At 41.4% G+C, this 19011-nt stretch overlaps 4 protein-coding genes across 4 annotated transcripts; 1 reads left to right on the forward strand and 3 right to left on the reverse strand.

The window, feature by feature from the left end:
* Positions 1-39: 39 nt before the first annotated feature.
* On the reverse strand, positions 40-2778 carry lrrc14b (leucine rich repeat containing 14B). The gene is made up of 3 exons (XM_080863621.1): positions 2401-2778; positions 1649-2277; positions 40-952 (listed from the first exon to the last, which is right to left on the reverse strand). The coding sequence occupies exons 1-3, from the start codon at positions 2674-2676 to the stop codon at positions 274-276; spliced, it is 1584 nt and encodes a 527-aa protein (XP_080719747.1). The 5' UTR covers positions 2677-2778; the 3' UTR covers positions 40-273.
* Positions 2666-10091, reverse strand: LOC308384945 (protein naked cuticle homolog 2). Its single transcript, XM_080863622.1, has 10 exons — positions 9957-10091; positions 9826-9852; positions 9631-9701; positions 5815-5869; positions 5466-5572; positions 4374-4469; positions 4146-4281; positions 3881-4024; positions 3302-3752; positions 2666-2787 (listed from the first exon to the last, which is right to left on the reverse strand). The coding sequence occupies exons 1-9, from the start codon at positions 9979-9981 to the stop codon at positions 3331-3333; spliced, it is 1083 nt and encodes a 360-aa protein (XP_080719748.1). The 5' UTR covers positions 9982-10091; the 3' UTR covers positions 2666-2787; positions 3302-3330.
* A 467-nt stretch (positions 10092-10558) lies between these two features.
* Positions 10559-13361, reverse strand: gatad1 (GATA zinc finger domain containing 1). The gene is made up of 5 exons (XM_080863155.1): positions 12910-13361; positions 11926-12048; positions 11784-11843; positions 11478-11661; positions 10559-11391 (listed from the first exon to the last, which is right to left on the reverse strand). The coding sequence occupies exons 1-5, from the start codon at positions 13087-13089 to the stop codon at positions 11201-11203; spliced, it is 738 nt and encodes a 245-aa protein (XP_080719281.1). The 5' UTR covers positions 13090-13361; the 3' UTR covers positions 10559-11200.
* Positions 13362-13517: 156 nt separating this feature from the next.
* On the forward strand, positions 13518-17747 carry chrac1 (chromatin accessibility complex subunit 1). The gene is made up of 4 exons (XM_080863906.1): positions 13518-13536; positions 14002-14285; positions 14406-14532; positions 16814-17747. The coding sequence occupies exons 1-4, from the start codon at positions 13533-13535 to the stop codon at positions 16894-16896; spliced, it is 498 nt and encodes a 165-aa protein (XP_080720032.1). The 5' UTR covers positions 13518-13532; the 3' UTR covers positions 16897-17747.
* Positions 17748-19011: the final 1264 nt, after the last annotated feature.

A 19011-nucleotide genomic window follows, 5' to 3' on the forward strand; every position in this document is an offset into this window, starting at 1 on the left:
AATATAGTTACAGCATTTAAACAAGAATATATAAATTAAAACAACATGCACTGTATATACAGCTAATAAAACATCTTAGCAATAACCACTATAGTTGCTATCTGCATTGCACATCTGTTTAGTTTTATATAATTAAGTCCTGGAAGAAAACAGCATTTGTTGACACTAACATAATCCCTGTCTTAACTATAGTTAAATCTGGTTTACTGGATCCATTTTCACAGGTTTGAATGAAGCAGCAGACTTTGAGCTCAGGACTAGTCACAGTAAAAATCAATCGTCTTTCCAAGTCTGGGATCTCCTGTTGTTCACATCGGTTATCGTACCTATAAAAGTGCCGATGACGGCGTTAAAAGATTTCAACATGGACACCCCTAGCTCATTACTAGTTTCATTGATGTCTGGATCGTAGGCCCCCATGATGGGGGTGCACACTTCCACCCCATCTCTATCTGCTCTTTCCAGGATGGCCATCAGCTGGATCCTGATCTCCTGAAACAGCTCCGTGTTGTAACGCAGCAAGACCGAATCGTCCAGAGGATACGTGACATCATCTGCGTAACATTCACGGGGCACAGGTGCCTCTATGTACCTTAACTTGGGAAACCCTACAGATAGAGTGGAGAATAACCTAAGCAGGGCAACAGATGTCAGAGGGTTTCCCATAAGTCTGAGCTCCTCCAGTTGCTGACAGCAAGCCAGAGCATTAGTGAAAGCGTCCATGTGCTCGTCCTTTATGTTGCACTCCTCGAGAGCCAATCTCGCCAGAGTTCCCGAACTCCTGCTAAGCAATTTGTGTACAGGGGTGGAGAAAGAGTCAAAGAGGTTGTGTCCACTGATGTCAAGGTGAACCAGGGTCTCACTGTGGAGACTGTTGGCCAGGTAGGTCATGTCTACACGGTTCAGGCAGCAGTTGGCCAACTCCAAGCATAGTAGAGGTGTGTTGAGAGGACTGTGAGAAGGAAACAAGGGAGAATAAAAATGACTCTGGTATGAAATGCTAATAGAGGTAGACATTTGTAGTCAAACAGGAGCGGTACAGGAAATGCTTAAAAAGGTACAGGTGACAAAGGATAAAAGAGAACACTCATGGCTCTTATACACTACAGGCTGGCACGTTTTCCTTAGACGGAAGTGTTACGTTAAATCAGTGAAGGACGTAGAGATCCACTTCATCAGTATGAAAATGTTTTTCATTATGTTGGTTGGTCACCCATCTGTACATCTTTGTAAACGCAAATTCAATCTTTTGTCAAAGTCTTTGCTCACTTATTTGTTAATTTTATGAACAATGTGCTGCAAGCTTTTGCTCATCTACACCTTGTTTATTGAGCATCAAAACATTTTACATTACAAAATCTATACTGTGCATACTCGCTCCTGTTCTATTTCCATTTGAAGGTGAAGAATACCCAGCGGGTCTTTGTCCTGCAGCCACCTGTCCTCGCACTGGCACCACATCAGCAATTTTAACAACAGAATACCTTCCACTGTTGTACAATTGACAAAGGTTAAAGGTGGGTATTTTGAGCTGTGTTAAAGCTCTTGGTGTTGTTGCTGATCAGGTCTACAATCAGCATGCATTACATGAATAGACAAACTTAGGGCACCTTGTTGTCTGTCTCTTTATTGCTGTGCTTGTACTCACTTTAGCAGTCTCCGCAGGTGTCCAGTGAGAGTAGAAAAACCAACATAGAGCTCAGTGAGGCTGCTCAGTCGTGCCAGCAGGTTGCCAATGGTGGCCAGCAGATCCTCGTCGTCAGAGCCGAGCCTCCTGACATCCAGGGCGCTGGCTGGCAGGGTCAGAGACTGTAATTTGGGGAATTCCACCCTGGACAGCAGCACCTCCAGGTGTGAGGCCTCTAGAGGAATATTGTGCACCACCTCCAGCTTTGTGATGGACTCTGGCTCTGCTAGGCGAAGAACATAGAACAGCTGCTTGAGAGTGAGAGAATCCGCCCTAAAACTAACAAAGCGAAGCTTCAGGGGACAGTAACGGAGGAGCAGGAAGGCCTGAGCTACCAGCTCGTAGTTGCGGCCTGTGACGAAGCCGTTCAGACGGACATCAACAGATGTTTCAAAGGCAGATTGGGACACGTCCGTATCTTGCATGGCCACCATGGTCTCGTAGCACAGTTTTGTCAGGAGCTGGGTTCTTGCCCATCGACCCAGGGTGGATTTACAAGGGCAGGCCTGATGCTCAGTGTCCTTAAGGGCAGTCAGGTCCACCGTGTGAAGGCTCTTGGCATATGTTCTCGGGGGAGACAGCACATAATCCTTAGAAAACAAGAGAATATTACATTAAAGGTGACTATTCATGAGTGTTTTAAGGCAATGACAACAGAAATGCAACTGAAATGAAAATGATTAGGGGTACATTCAAGGTGGGTGGTTTGGTACCTTTAGGCCGTTGAGAATTGCTTCCAGACAAAGCCGGCAGGTGCGAGATGTGAGGTCTAACTGACAGTCGGCTGTCTTTCCCAGAAGTCTTTGTAGGTTGAGTTCAGGAAGAGGCCACATCTGGACCAAAGCATGCAGCACCTCAGCCTGCTCGTGGAGGTAGCAGGCCTTGAAGAGAAGTGGGTAGAGGTTAAAAGACACACAGGTGAGGTTTTCCAGAGTTCTCGCACCAGCCTGAATGAAGCCCTCAGCAGCAAGGAATCGCAGGGACTTCATGTCTTTAGTTTTTTTTGTGTGTGTTGGTATGTATTTGATTCAGCGTCTTGTCTCTTTTGTAGCTGCTGCTCCGTTGGTATCTTCTGTTGCTGTCTCTCTGGGTGTTTTGCTCTGGTGAGGCAGGAGAGAGGCACAGAGGGTAAGTAAGAGGGTTGAGGTTATAAATAGCAACAGCTGTCTCACGTCCTTCGCTGGACGTGGTTTCTATTTGCAACTTTTGCCAGACAGATTAGCAGGAACAAGATCTGAATCCTCACGAGAAGCTTCACTTTCCTCCTCACAGCACACCAAATGTTTGGCGTTTAAACACAGGTTTAACTATTTTGCCATCATGTACTTCATTTTATGTATCTGCTATTCTTTTCCAACCAAACTACTTTGTACAACATAGAGGTGCATGCTTGCAGGGCATTGTTGTGCAACTGAGGATTTTTGTCAGGGGAGATACTGTGGTCACTGCCCCTGTACTAACAGAGCCATCCTCATATAAATAATAACAGTCTAAACAACTTTATTGCATGTGTCTCACATTTGACATTATAATATCTGTATTGGGGCACTGATGAGAAAAGAAAATCCAGAATAAGGTGAAGACTAAGCTAAAATATTACTAAGCTGCTCTTACCTGTCTTATATGATGTGTATTACATGAGGTTATGATGGGTGGTAGTGGTGATGATGGTGATGATGCTCATGGAAGTGATGGTGCTCATGTCTCTGGGCCAGCGGGACACCAAAGGAAGGCTGAAGGCTGTAAAACGTCTCCCTGTCTTGTCCTGGCTGTGCCTGGAAGCCAGCGTGTGTATGGGGCGAGGCAGAATATTGTACCGTGGAATGAAGCTTCCTGCTGTGGGAGCGACGCGGGAGGCTCTGGGAGGCTCGAAGGAGAGTCTGGGTAGGATGGCACCACGAAGCAGGATGCCGGCCATGCAACCTGCAGGACTTTCTCTCAGCTCTGGTCCTATCACACATGGATCTGCTTCTCATGGAGTAAACAACACGGAGGTCTTGAGGTGACTCAGAATGCACAGTGTTCTCACAGTGCACCACTAGATGGTGCTGAAGAGGAGGTGAGTCTAAAAAAAAAAAAAAACAGAAGAAAAAAACCCTTAAGTGTATTTTCCAGAAGACGGACGGACGGACGGACGGACACACACACACACACACACACACACACACAGAATTAATGGAGCTTTTATGATACCTGCATTGTCAAACTTGGAGGCATAATTTTCAATGCCAGCTAGATCCTGGTAGTGCTTTCTGCGCTCTTTGTTTTCATCCACACAGAAGAGCCTTCTCATTGGACGTCCAGCTTCCTGAGATCCACTCTGCTCCTGCTCTGCATCTGTTTTCAGTGAGTGCAGGATGTTGGCATTGCTGACAGTTTAGAAGCTTATTAAAATCTTGACGGTCATGAACTGTTTAGTTTTGGGTCCTTAAATCCTAAAAATCACAATAACACGTACCTGTGTTTGAGCTCTTGTTTGGATAATGTGAGGAAGTTACAGCTAGCTTGATCCTGAGGGGCCTTGTACCACTGCAAGGTTGCTTCACCGATGTCTTTAAAACCTCAAACACGGAGTGCATCAGGCTGGACATGTCCTGCAGAACACAGATATACACACTGCATACAGAGACATTTTACATCTGAAATATGTCAGCAGCAAAAACAAAAACAAAAACCCCTCTCTTACCTCTTTCTTGACCTCATCTGTGTTGTCAAAATTGTACAATGTGAAGGTCCACTCCTGCTGAGAGTCGTCTCCAGGCTGCACGTTACCCTCCATGCCCTGTGTTCACATGCGAACATGCTGTCAGAATAATACTGATGCCATAGTTTGTCATTTACAGTAATATGTGTATTTGCTTATTATATGTATATGTACTGTAACTTTACACTCATGAGACATTTTATTATTATTATTATTATTATTATTATTATTAGGTACACCTTACTATTACACTCCCTTTTGCTTTCAGAGATGCTTTAATTCTTCATGGCACAGATTCAACAAGTGCTGAAAACATTCTTCAGAGGTTTTGGCCATATTGACAAAATATCCCCACACTATTACACCACAAGCAGCCTGAACTACTGACAAAAGGCAGGATGGAGCTACGCTTTCACAGTTTCCTGTTCTCAGCTGATAGGAGTGGCACCCGGTGTGGTCTTCTGCTGCTGTAGCCCTTCACAGTTCAGAGATGCTCAGAGATGCTCTTCTGCATATGACTGGTTATTTGAACTACTGTTGCCTTCCTATCAGCTCAAAGCAAACTGGCCATTCTCCTCTGACCCCAAAATCAAAAACTTCTACAAGGCCTAGAGATGAGCATGTGGGAAAATCCCAGCAGATCAGCAGTTTCTGAAATACCCATCTCTCTCTAACAATCACATGAGTTGCTCCCATGTGATTGTCTCAATAAATATAAGCACTTAAATGGCTAAAAAAACAAATTGGCCACTGAGAACATTACAGCCCCTTTATAATAGCAAAATCCTCCATAACAGCCTGCAACCAACCTGATAAGATAACATGTTTTATCAGGTTTGTTTAGTCCATTTCAAGAATACATATTTAAAAATGGGTGTTTATGCAGCTTTTTCTGCGAGACTTCTTCACAGTCAGGAGTCGTCGTCTCATCATGTTTTACTAGAAAACTCCACGAAGTCCCGGCACCCAACCCCACCAGTCTTGGAAAAACCAAAATCTGAGTACACACCAGTTGCTACAATTATACTATATTATAACGTTATTTGAATATCAAATAACGAGGTTACCAGTTACCTCACTCACAGCAGCACGGCTGCTGCTCCTCTTTGTTTCCTTCTTGCACTTGAAGTGAAAATTGGTCCCTTTATCGGGCGTCTTCTCTTCTTCTGGTGGCTGAACCACTAAACAGCACAAAAATGCATCATAATTCTCTTTTTTAACAGACTCACAGTTTATGGGTACTTAAAATTATTGCGGTCTATCTTGTATCTTTCTGATTACTCATGTAAGGCTCTGTCTTAGTCTTATATGAACTATTTCCATTGTTTCGTTTAAGTGGATAAAACCCGATGACATTCACTAAACAATTAAACCTTTAAAGACCTTAGACGGGAAACAGGATGACGTGTGATCGCCCACTCACCCTTCATGTCGCAGTTATGATCAGAAGTGCTTTTCCTCAATTCCACATACAAGTTCTGTGAAAAGAGTCAAGAGTGTAAATTATCAGAGGACACATTTAAGAGCGGGAGGAAGCAATTAAGTGATTTTCTTGTCCCGTGAGTGTGAAGATGGATCTCCAGATGTGAGCAATGTTGAATAATCTGTGCATTTTTCCTTTTTATGAACCCCAAAACACAAAGCAGTGGTATGAATACTTTTGGCTTACTTTGCACACGTTTAAACACACAAACATACGGCACTGCAAAGAAGAAGAAAGCCGGTTTACCCGCATGTTTTTGAATGGTTGACATCTTTTCGCATGCTTTCTTGCATAAATACACGAAGATGAAAACGCTCACTTAAATCCTGAGTCTTGGCTGGACCTCTTTGCACTTCAGGTTTAGGTTTAGACACACTGTATATGTGTTGACTGTTATAAGTCAGCTTACTTTAAATCCTCTAAATCCATTATATACTTATATGCATTTACACATATTTTCAAATCCTACAGCAGACAGGGTTGATGAAAGGACTTGGATCAATTTCTGTTACTTGAAAAATATCGAATAAATAATACTTCAAGAAAATTAATCTTTTTCTGCTTTAGTCTTCCAGTGCAAAACAAAAGAAGACAGGAACAAAAAGCCTCTTATCTGCCAACATGTCCCTCACCCGTGTCACACTGATGCTTCAGCAGATGCAGTTGAGCAACACAGGGAGTGATAATTTGTGGGCATGTCTGCACACCCGCATTCGTGTTCAGATGCAGGCAACACACCCAGCGTATCCTGCCACGCTCTGCCTGCAGTGAAGCTTTGATGAGAGAAGGCGGCATCACCCGTCAGTCCATGGACCCATCCTGATTTCAGTGAGCAGCTTGAGTTCATTTCACTAATGTGTAGCTGATGCACATCTATGCAACTAGGTCCACACCTAATAGCCTGTAGAACCACTTCAGTGGTCTCTCACATTGTTATGGAGGAATTTTGGCCAACTCTTCTTTACAGCATTGCTTCAGTTCATTGAGGGTCCTATGCATGACCTCAATTTTTTTTTTTCAGCCTTTCTGTTTGCTGATGTTTTGGGGATCGTTGTAGTTTTGGCCAAGCTTTACCTCTCAGACATGTGGCCACACATTTGAATCTAGAATACTTTGGTATTCAGAGGAATTCAGGGTTAACTCGATGACTGCAAAGTGGTGAGTCCTGTGGCTGCAAAACAAGCCCAAACCATCCCCCCTCCACCACCGTGCTTGAAAGTTGGTGTGAGGTGTTTGTGCTGATATGCTGAGTTTGGTTTTCTCCAAATGTGATGCTGTGCTTTATGGTCAAACATTTCCACTTTGGTCTCATCCGTCCAAAGGACATTTTTCCAGAAGTCTTGCAGTTTTTTGAGGTCCAACTTTGCAAACCTAAGTTGTGCAACCTTTTTACAAAGAAGAGCATTTCTCCTGGAAACACTTCCAGACAAGCCAGTCTTTTTCAGTCTTTTTCTAATTGTACTGTCATGAGCTGTAACATTTAACATGTTAACTAAGTTTTTGGGCTTTTCTCTGAGCACTGAACAGTCTGACTTTGGGGTGAATATGCTGAGGCATCCACTCCTGGGAAGATTGACAGCTAGCTTAAATGTTTTCCATTAGCTGTAGAATGATGAACTTAAACTGTTTGGAAATGGCCTTTTAACTCCTCCCAGATGGATGGACATCAACAATTAAGTTTCTTTAAGATCACTGATGACATTTTTCCTCCTTGGCATTGTGTTAAAACACACCTGAATGCTCCAGACCAGCAAACCGGCCAAACATCTGTTTTTAGAGGTGCTCAAACTCTCTTGATCAGTTAATCAAATGCATTTAATTGGCAGCTCCCGGCTGCTGCATAATTCCTACGGAAGCGGTAAGTGTGGACTTAGTTTTCCTGCACAACTGTGTAAACCCTCTTTATCACATGACTGTATACTAATGCATATTTACATGTTTACCGATAGTTCACATTGAGCTGCTTCTATCAATCTGGTATTTTGAACATTTAGCTAAGCAACTAAAACAACTTCACATTTGGTAGAATTCAATTTGAGGAATGTAAGTGAACAAACTCAGATTGTTTGGTCTATAATTGGCTTGCGGGATGGACTATAACCCAAATATAATCACAAAATCCACATTTTGAACACATTATTTTTGAAAAGAAGTTTGGATTCTCTGTCTAAACCAAAAACTAGACAGGATTGTTTTCTTTGAACTTCAAGTTAAACTCGCCACGCCTTTTCTGCTCAGTATGCCAACATTTACTTAAAACTGTAATTATTCAGCCTCTTTTCTGCACACATACTTGACGGAAGATCATAGGAAAGGAAACAGGTTTGTCCGTTCTTTAGACAGTCAACCTGTCAACACCTGAGCCTGCCTCAGTGGTACTTGACAGGTATGTAAACATTCACCTATGAGTCGGCGTGTTTAAAATTTTTACCCACGGCGCTCCCCTCCTCCCCCCTCACTGGATACATCAAACGTTGCACATAAAAGACTTCATTGTTTAGTTATCTCTACAAAATCTTTTTTAAACTGTTCCAGCTTCTAAAAACCGTCTTTAATCTGTCACCTCTGCGAAAACTGTGACAAGGAAATGTTTTAAATGTGATTTTAAGGGGAAGACTTTCTAACAAAGATGCAAAGAACGGAGTCATCTTTTGGAAAAAGAGATGTTTTTGACATTACCACTTCACAGCAGTGGTGTCATGGGGATAAAACTACATTGGGTTGGAAAATGTAATCGCAGGAAGTGCTCCAAGCGCAGAACCTCCACCACAGCCCTTTAAACATCTTGGCAGAGTCAACATCTTTTTCCAAACTGCAGAACTTTCCAGAACTTTTTTTTTCTTACAGCAGCCCTGTGCAAATATTGTCCTGAGCTTCAGACTTTATTGGCCTTAAAATAACAAGTTATGCCCAAAGATATTAAGAGATCAAACACTTGAAAAGCTGGATCAGTGAATTTTCTGTCCTTAAAGTGTGTAAGACAAATGCAATCAGTGTTTTTAATCAGGTGGTCTCAGAAGCAAACAAATTAAAAAAAAAACATTATTACACTTGATGCCATTTATGAAATGAAACAAGCCACACTTCACCCACTCCAGCCCCAAACACCCCACCTCACACCTTCACCCGTCTGGCTGGGGCAGGAAAGCAGTCCCAGATGTGGATTTTTTTTTTCCTTTTTTCTCTTTTTCCCCCTCAGTGAAGTTGGGCATAAAGACCTCGCTGTCTGGAGGGGGGTGGGTGTGCTGAACTTCACAGACTTGGAAGTCTCTTTATAGAGATGGAGGAGGAAGGGTGGAGAAATAAATAAACGACCACCTTCCAAACATCTTTTATGTCTCCTGGATAGATGTGAGCAGTTTGTCCCATAGCTGGCACGACTGAAATGAAGCCCTGGATGCTGTGTTAAAGGCGTTTAAAGAGCCAGTGCGGTTTTTTCTGCACCATAAGAACACGTGTATTTGGCTTTAATGTTGCCTCATGTGCATTTATTTATTTGTTGAAAGAAGCTTACACAAAATATGATTTTGCTTTTTGGGCCCTTAGATCCTACATTATTACCGAAATCACTAGTAAAACCTGGCTGGTTTCCGGAGCTGAATAGTACCCGGGCAGTACTGCACCAGCTTCAGGTCTAACCTCTTTTCTGTCAGCACCAGATCAGCGCAGTGATACGGGAAACGTAGGTGAGCGAGTTATAGGTTTAGCTTCTCTCGAATTAGTTATTAATATAAGAACAAAGATAAAACTCATTACCTCTGTCAGCTTTCTTCTGCATATGTGGCTACTCTGCGACTCTCTCAGCACACTGGAAGCCAAACTCCGTCCTGCAGAGGATAAAAACAACCACATATTTAAAAAATAAATAAATAAATAAATAAATAAATAAATAAATAAATAATAAATTCATGTACAAATTAGCTATGACAGCATGTGTCTTTTCTGTCTTACCTTCTGGACTCTGCCGGGGCTTCGAAGCTGCCCAAATAATGAGATGACAGTGAGCGGTAGTGATAAGACATTTCAAGTATTTCATTTCTTATAATAATAAAAAAAGAAGCTAACTAGATGTAACTTCTCACCGTGTTTGGACTGGAATTTGCCCATACTGTGATCAAGAAATGTTCACCATGTCCAGCTCAGAGAAAAAAAAATAACTCAAGACATGAGGAAGTTTTCGCGGACTGGGAATTTCACCGACGACTCCAAAGTTTCACCGAGACGTTTATCCAGGAGTGCACAGGCAGAGAGCGATGACTACCGCGCACTTCCTGCTTCGGTTAAACTCTGTTTGATTGGTTAGAGATCGGTGATGCACGTGACCCAACCTTACGTCTGTAAATCAAAGTAACAGTGTGTTTATTGTTTAAACGACTCTGAACAGCATCCGACTGAGAAACGGACACAAACCACCGACTTAAAGACTTTACAATGAGACGTTCACGGTCAAGAGCTTAACTGACACAAGTGGCTTCATTCCAGTCTTTAGACACCACCAGTCTAACATTTTGACATAAATCAAACGTGACATTTGTTCAATCAGGATGCTGGAACAAAAACCAATCAGATCTCTGTTTGTTTGTTTTTTTTTAAACATTTATTTATATCAGTTAAAAAAAAAAAAAAAAAAAAAAAAGGAACAAAAAAAAAAAAGGAACAAAAGAAAAATCACAGGCAACAGTAGTGATGGAAAAGAGCTTTTTGTTTATTATCAAATACAAAAGTAACATTTTTTATGGAAACTTGTTTCTACCACTGGAAAAGAAAAAAAAAAATGGTGTAAACAAGCTTCCATATGTTTCAGCATCACAGCTTGTGAATAACACAAAGCAATAAGACACATCATTACCATCAACTTACAACTCGCCTTCAAATGTGAAGTAATGATCAGAAAACCCCAACATCATTATCTCCTTAATAAATGAAGGAATCTCTGTATGCATTGGTCGTCTGTTCTCCTTCAAACTTGGCGGGTGTATGGACTGGAGGCAGTGCCAAGTTTGAAGTAATTCGGGGGGTGTCTCATTTGTGACGCTTCTTCCTGTTACTAGTCATTGAAAGACCCAGTCGCTCCTGTTGCTAGGCGTCACTAAAAACAAATGTCACATTTCAGACCGTCCTGCGTCCTCACAGATGACACAGTCCTCCCAGATGTCAGTATTTATTACATTTAAACCTTATTTACATTTAAACCTCCACTGACTGCAACATCTACCTCTGCAGATGCTCTGCTGATGTGCTGGCGACTGCTGACCCTGCACTAGCATCATGTGAATGTACATTTATTTCTTTAAGAACAGAGTCCATGTCTTTAATCACAGTCCCACTAACTGCTGGCACTGACAGACTCTTTGACAGTGTGGGCCGGTGTGGGTCCTATGTGGGTCCAAATATAGCCTTTTTCTGGTCGTATTGGGATAGTAGGGAACGGGGTGCTCCGAGACTTGAAGTACTCAGAGGGGGCGTGGCACACAAACTCCAAATACTCCATCTTTCTGGGCAGATCCTCCTCTGGACCTATTGCAAAACATTTTTGTTTGTTTTTTAAAGCTTAAATGAACAAATTCCACTAGAGCACTGCATGATCCAGAATAACTGCTCACCAACAATATAGGTGCCAGGATCGAACTGGTCCTTAGGGCTGGCTTGAGTGGGGATGAGCCATGTCAGTGCTGCACTTTTTTCACAGTACTGATCCTGTACAAAGCCTCGAATCTGAGCATAGTAAGGCTTCCCATCTTCTTCATCTGTTACCTTAATCACGTCTCCCATCTGGTAGTATACACCCTGTGATATATTGACAATGATAAAGGATTAAGGTTAATTTATATAATTAATGCTTTAAAAAGATCAGACCAGTTTCAAGTGGAAGTATTGTTTCTCATGCTTTGCAACAATAAACACCGTACCTTATAAAATATGGATTCTGACGTGATGATAGTCGCTACAGATTCTGGTGCTTTGATTGGCTAAAAGGTTGGCACACACAAGGGTCAAATGCATGAACTCAACAAGAAAGAAGAAAAATCAAATTTACATTATCAAACTTACATTTTTGAGTTTAAATATGTGTCGTCTTCCTTTTCCTTTGGTTGAGACTTTTTTCTCTGATGCAGGAGCTTTGTACTTGGTGCTTCTCAGACGTGCAGACCTCCTGTGGATCTCCTGCTTGGACTATAGACAAACACAAGAAGGGATTGGACAATTGACTGCAGCTTGTCAGTTGAAGAAGATGATGAAAAATAAACAATGAGACAATACTAAGACCAGTACTAACAACTATCAGTTTGTTTGTTTGTTAACTGATTAATCACTTAATGTGAAAAATATCTCAGTAAAATGTGAAGCTATGTAATGTTTAAGGCATATAGGTTTACCCTTCAAGTTTGATCTCACTTGACAACAGACTGCTATATTACCAATTTTAATTAAAAATAAGGGTTTAAATGATCTTGGGGGTTTGTTGAGATGTTTCGCCTCTCATTTAAAGATTTAAATACTTTCACTTTGTACAACACAAATGACTTTCATTTGAAGCATCATTTTTTTATGTTCTGCCATCTGTATTTCGCACAGGCTGCTGCACAAGAGCCTGAAAGTTGTGCCCAGTGCTTTCTCAGGCAGTTATTATGATCAAATCTGCGACACCACATGTAAAAACTCCTGGAGTCACACCGGCTTGTTTCTGTTAAACTGTTTTACACATGAACAGTGAAGACTACAGTCTTGAAATGAGACCTGTGCTCTTCTAATAACTTCAAACAAAAAACAAACAAACAAACAAAAAAAAAAAAAAAAACCCCACAGTGATCGTCAGTATTTAAACTGAAATGGAAAACCTTCCTAATTCAGCCCAGCGTGGGCTCCGGGAGCGCTATTATATTTTCCCTGTAGGATTATCTGTGAATGATGCAGCTGCAATGTCTGCACACAGCCCCACCAGTCTAAAAAAAAGAGCCCGAAGACAAACTCGTGAGGCTTTACACCATCACAAACAGGCCTGGCTCTAATCTAGAAACACTGGGTTTCACTGACCTGTTTCCCTCCGCCATTGCTGGGCTGAGTGATGGAGGACAGGGAGGGTCCTGACGCCCCGCCGCTGGCGCTCTTTCCCGTGCAGCTGTTACATAGGATCTCTCCCTGGTTTCCTTTCTTCCACATCGAAGAAGAATTAGTCTTGCAAACGGCGCAACATGGTTTCAAACCCAGCGGCATCGTGGCCGCTTCTTAAAACGACGCCGGTGGGCGAAGAAACAACACAGAACTCAGTGATAGGATGAAGATGCTCCGTTTGTGTGGCTGTGACACTGGTAGAGAGGCTGAAATCTTCCTTCTGGGGCAGTTCGACTTAAAACAAACAGGTATGGCTCTGAGTTACTTACGAGAACAGCCAAATTGATCAGAAACTTGGGTTGTTTATATCTGTAGCCCATTTATAGCCACTACTAGCGGCACAATTCTTCTTCTGCGCTGGCGCCTGCCATCAGTTCTTCTTCTTTGGTTTAGATTTAGGTACATGACTAAATTATGCGACGCCACTGGACTGGAGGACACAACGCTAATAGACGCAGGCGAGCTTGTGAGAGTGTGAAGATGTTGATTAATTTTAACCAATCGTGTTGTGGTAGTGATAAATTACGATTGGTTAAAACGACACAATGAGTAGGTAATATGTTTAGCTGTTTTTCTTAGATGTATAATGTATAAATTATTAATTAATTTGCCCGCTTGCACAAAATGAGTCTTACCTTTCCGCTTTTTACTAACGTAATTTTTCTTTTACTTTTTCCGCTTTTTTGAAATCATTGTTGTATATGTAAATTTTGATGTATAATGCCCTCACTATGCACCTGTGGCACTGCTGTTTATTTACTGTAAGTTGTACTATTTTTATTCATTATCCTGCTGTAACAAAGTAATTTCCATCCATCTATCCGTGTATAAAGATTCAAGATAAATGATCTATCTATCTATCTATCTATCTATCTATCTATCTATCTATCTATCTATCTATCTATCTATCTATCTATCTATCTATCTATCTATCTATCTATCTATCTATCTATCTATCTATCTATCTATCTAAAACCAGCTAAACCATTTTTAACCAAAGTGCCTCCTCTTCAGCAGGGGGAGATGTTACAGCGTCGAGTCCGCCAGACGGTTTTAATCTGGTCAGACGAAGAAGAAACAAACCGCGTCACAGTTCAAAACAATACTTGGAAGTTCCGCTTGTCTCGCGCCCTGTCCTTATGAAGATGTCTCATAACAGCTCAGCCAAAGACGACCAAGCGTCGGGCAGCAAAAAGCCGATCTCTCTACCGATATCCAGGGTGAGGCTGATCATGAAGAGCTCCCCTGATGTCTCCAGCATCAACCAGGACGCTCTTTTCCTCACCACCAAAGCTACAGTAAGCTAAACATCATCCGCAGCTCATTCATTTGCTAACACTTTTAGCACCGTTAGCTTGTCTAGGGCATGTGAGCTGAAGCAGCGCGTTTGTGTGTGTCTCCTGTTGTTATTGTTTTAGGAGCTGTTTGTACAACACCTGGCTCTATCCTCCTTCAACAACGGCTCAGGGAAGGAAACAAACACCCTGTCGTACAGCGACCTGGCCAACACCGCTCAGGAGGCGGAGACTTTCCACTTTCTCACAGGTGAGAGGCACCTGCAGGCACCTCGGCGGTCCTATGATGCACCAGCTGGTTACAGATTATATCTCAGACTGCACAGAGTCCAGATTGTTAGAAACAGTGAATTAATACCTCCCCCGTTGCTCTACGCACTGACTCACACAACGCCCGAATAAAAGTCAGCACAAAATCGATTAATTTCCTATTTCACACGATGTCTGAACCTACCTGCAGTGGCCTCACCCACAGTCTAAGAACTACTGTAATGATAACTGATCAGACTTTGGATTATTAAAGTGTTTAAGGTAGTTAAATAACCCAGCATCAGCAAGTGTAGATAAATGGGAAACTGTGGTTCCGTTGTGGTTGTGTGTTTCCAGTTTCACGGGATTTATGCTTCTGTTTCAAATCTACACCATAGAAACGCCACCCTGAACATGTAACAGCTGTTCCATCACGTTATTGTCTCCCCTAAATAATTGTATTTTGTGCACCTCTCAGGGCCATTGTAAGGGACAAATATGTATGTCTCCAAAAAGAAAAAGAAAAACAGAAAATAACTGACCGCAACAAAAAGGAAGAAAAATATTTCTGTCATAGATGGTACTGCATATAAAACACTGGGACATCACCCTCAAGTAATAAACACATAAAACACCACAAAAGCATCAAGACTGGTAACAGCGTCAGCCACTTAAGTACATTACCCTGTAGGCTCTACAAAAATTCATCACAGAAGTCTAAAGGGCAAACTGTGGTTGAGCTGAGGTAGTATATTTGCAGTCCACTGGCAGCTTCAAACTACCTGCCTACCTGCAGAGAGCATCTGCTGTCAGATGCATCAAAAACATGTCATGTAACTGTTCTGTGGGTCTTTCTTGTGCTGCTGATGGTCCGTCACCTGGCTGTGGAAAAGAGCAAAGTTATAACATACAAAAACCCAAAGAGAAACTGGGTGTTAAAAGCAATCAAAAGCGTCAATTTCAGACATTGTCTGTGCTTTTTATTCTGTATTTTTGATGTTTTTTTTTCCCCCTCATGCTTCTCCCGCTCCTGGCCGGCCTGTTAGCATGTGACCCTTGCAAAGCGAGCATTGGTTGACAGCCCTTGTCTGTAGGATCTCTATGGTCAAATACCACAACAAACGGACACAATTCCATAAATTAAGCACAAGCAGGAGGAGTACATCAGGAACGGCATCTGATAAAACATTTGTGCCAAATCAAACACGCAGATCAATCCACTATGGTTATCCCTTAGGAAATAAGGGAGCAGCTCACAGTACCTCCACCAGCTGAACACAAGAAGACCAGATTAATCGATGAATTTAAAAAAATAATTAAATTAACTGATTAAGAAAAGAATAAGTATTAGAAACACTGCTTGGTATAATGTAGTATAAACAAAAAGGCTCTAAAATCGCCATAAAACAAAAACTAATTTTAACAGTTTTAACAAAAATCTAAAGTTGTAACCTTCATGAAAGGATGAGTTAGTTTAGCCAGCTTTACTTTAAGGATTATTTGAAGTAGCACTGTTTTTAAGTCTCTCAGGCACTGCTTTAACCCTTAAACACCATCAATAAGACTTTTATCTCTCTCATAACTTCATTTTATCTCCTGTGGTGTTTTTGGGTCTGTATCCAAACAGCTCACACTCACTCCTTTGTTACTTTTGAACGTCGGGCTGTCTGAATCCAGCGATTCAGGGGGTTTAAGGTGGAAATGCTCGGGCATGTTGCTGCTCGTTTTGCCTGTGATATCTACGGTACTTCTGGCTGCTCGATTGTTTTGGGAGAGGTCACCAGAGCGTGCATGTTTGGTTTGGCACAGAATTACACTGGCTGCCCTTCCTGATGGTTTCCTTCTAGCCATTTATCCAGGCTGGGGGCGGAGACTAGGTATACACCGGATTGTGTCCCATTCTGTCGAGGCTTTGTAAGGCGAACATGTTAACCACTACATCGTGGAGCCACTTGTGCTCAGCATGCGTCTTCTGGACATATGATTATGTCAAGGTTTTAAAAATGGCTTTTCTGTAAAAACATTTTGTAAACAGTTTGTTATAATCTATATAAAGTGAAATATCAGATGAATTTTAAATATACAGAAGCTTAAACGTTAATCTGAAAGTAGATTTTAGTGCAGCTGTGCAGTGTGTCAACTTTTTGACAGCCAAGTTTAAAACCATTTGAGTCTTCCTAATACTCTTGAGTTAATATCACTCACTGACCTGCAACAAAAAATGAGATCTTTTCCTTCAACTATGCATTTTTACAAATTTTTTGCTTTGTTTTCCTGGACAGATATTCTGCCTAAGAAGATCTTGGCTCAAGATTACCTCAACTCTTTGGAGCAAATGCAAGAAGAAGAAGGAGCTGATTACTGAAACAGGAGGATGGTCCACATTTCCCATCTGGACAGATGTTATCGCATCTACTCTTCCAGCCTGTCGCCGAAAGCAAAGTGACCGTCAGTAAAAGACACTTGAACTCTCGAGTTCATCTTCAGGGCTTTTGTAAAAAGTTAGAGGACGTGGAGCTAAACGCAAACTCACACGGGATCAATGTGAAATCAAGTGAAGACTCAAATTTCAAACTCCCCCCCCAACAGTAAATGAAGTTCAGCGACCCTTTTCTGCAAACTGACAGATATATTTTGTGTGAGCTAAAGTACTGTCATTACTAATATATGATGCAAACAGGAGTTCAGAACAAGTTTGCATTTAAGCTTGTGTACTTAGACTGTTTATGGAGGTTCCCGGGTAGCACTGACTTAATTGGGCTGCTTGATTTGCGTGCACCGTTATCGGAAATGTTTCTGCATAACTGGCCAGTACGGACTTGTTCCACGTGAGCCAAGACATGGGAATCCAGCCCACGCAGCTGGAGCGCAGACGTCTTAGCTTCTGTGTTACTGTTGGCTTAAAAAAAAACAAGTGGGTGAAAACATTATTTTAAAGGTGCTGTGAAACATTGATCTCAAACTCAGATGTGCTGTTGCTACTGTTAACCATATATTCGTGTTGTGATTTGACTGTCAAGAACTTGAAATTTACTAGAAGTGGAAAAACTACAAAACAACTGAACATGCTCTGAAGTTCAAAATAAAATCTCAGACTCTAACAGATGTAAATATTTAAAGTGTTTCAGCTTAGTCGGCATATCGCCCTCTGTGTATTTACAAATGTGTGGTTTAGATTTGATATTAAAATAAAAATTCATGCTGTCTTGTTTTGCACTGAACGTTTTTATTTTTTTTAAAAATACCAGTTTATGAATTTGGTGTGTTAAACCACTCGCGTACTCTCCTCTGAGCTCCTCGTGTTTCCTGCAGTTTAGAGGTTTAATGTGACCATGAAATCTTCATACCTTTGCAAACAGGTAATATAGAGCCATGGTAAGATTTACGATTTTTATTTGACCTATTGTACTGTGTCATAATTTCTTTAACAAAAACTAAACCAGAATACATAAGCAGCATGTTTTAAAGAAAAAGAAGTCCATAAAACTAAAGTGCACCCCATGATTTAGCAGCTTGTCGAACCACCTTTAGCAGGAACTAATCGTTTTCTGTATGACTGTCAATCTCTCATATCGGTATGGAGGAATTATGACCCACTCTTCTTTATAACATTGCGTTAGTTCATTGATGTTTGCAAAGACTCATTTATGCACAGCTCTCACAGCATTTCACTAATGCTGAGGTCCAAACTTTGTGCCTCTGCAGCACCTTGATTCTTGATTCTACTCAACCCCCAAAGTGTTCCAGAGTCCAAATTCCCAAATAGCTCCACTTTGGTCTTGTCTGTCCAAAGATATCCTTTCAGACGTTATGCAAACCTAAGGCATGCTGCCATTTTCTTTTTAGAGAGAAAGGGTTTTTTCCTGGCAAACCTTCCAATAAACACCACACATGTTCAGACTTTGTCTAATTGTACTGTCGTGAACTTAAACATTTAACATGCTGAGTGAGGCCTGTAGAGTGTGAGATGAAGCTCTTGGGTTTTTTGCAGTTTCTCTGAGAACTGACTTTGGAGTGAATTCACTGGGACGTCCACGCCTGGAACGACTGGCAACTGTCTTGAACGTTTTCCATTTGTGAATAATCTTTCTTACTGAAGAGTGATGGTATTCAGATTTTTTGAAAATGACCTTATAACCCTTCCCAGAATAATTGGCAGCAGCAGTCGCTTCTGTTGCTGATGTATTACCTCCTTGGCATTGTGTAAACACGCACTTGAACACTTCAGACCACCATAAACGTCTTCTTTTATAGAGGTTCTCACACATGCTGTTACTATTCCTATTAATTCCTATGGAAGCAATAAGAGTGTCCTTAGTTATTTTTATGCAATGTTTTTGCAGTATAGGTTAATTTCTATTAAATAAACAGTAATGTGGTGTAATGTGTTTATTTTAAGAAATGCTACAATGTTCATTTTGTTCTGTTGTGTCAAACGTTGACTGTAAAACTAGACTTTACAACTCTGTTCATCAGAACT

The sequence above is a fragment of the Rhamphochromis sp. 'chilingali' genome (genome assembly GCF_963969265.1).
Source record: "Rhamphochromis sp. 'chilingali' genome assembly, chromosome: 17".
Lineage (NCBI taxonomy): Eukaryota > Metazoa > Chordata > Actinopteri > Cichliformes > Cichlidae > Rhamphochromis > Rhamphochromis sp. 'chilingali'.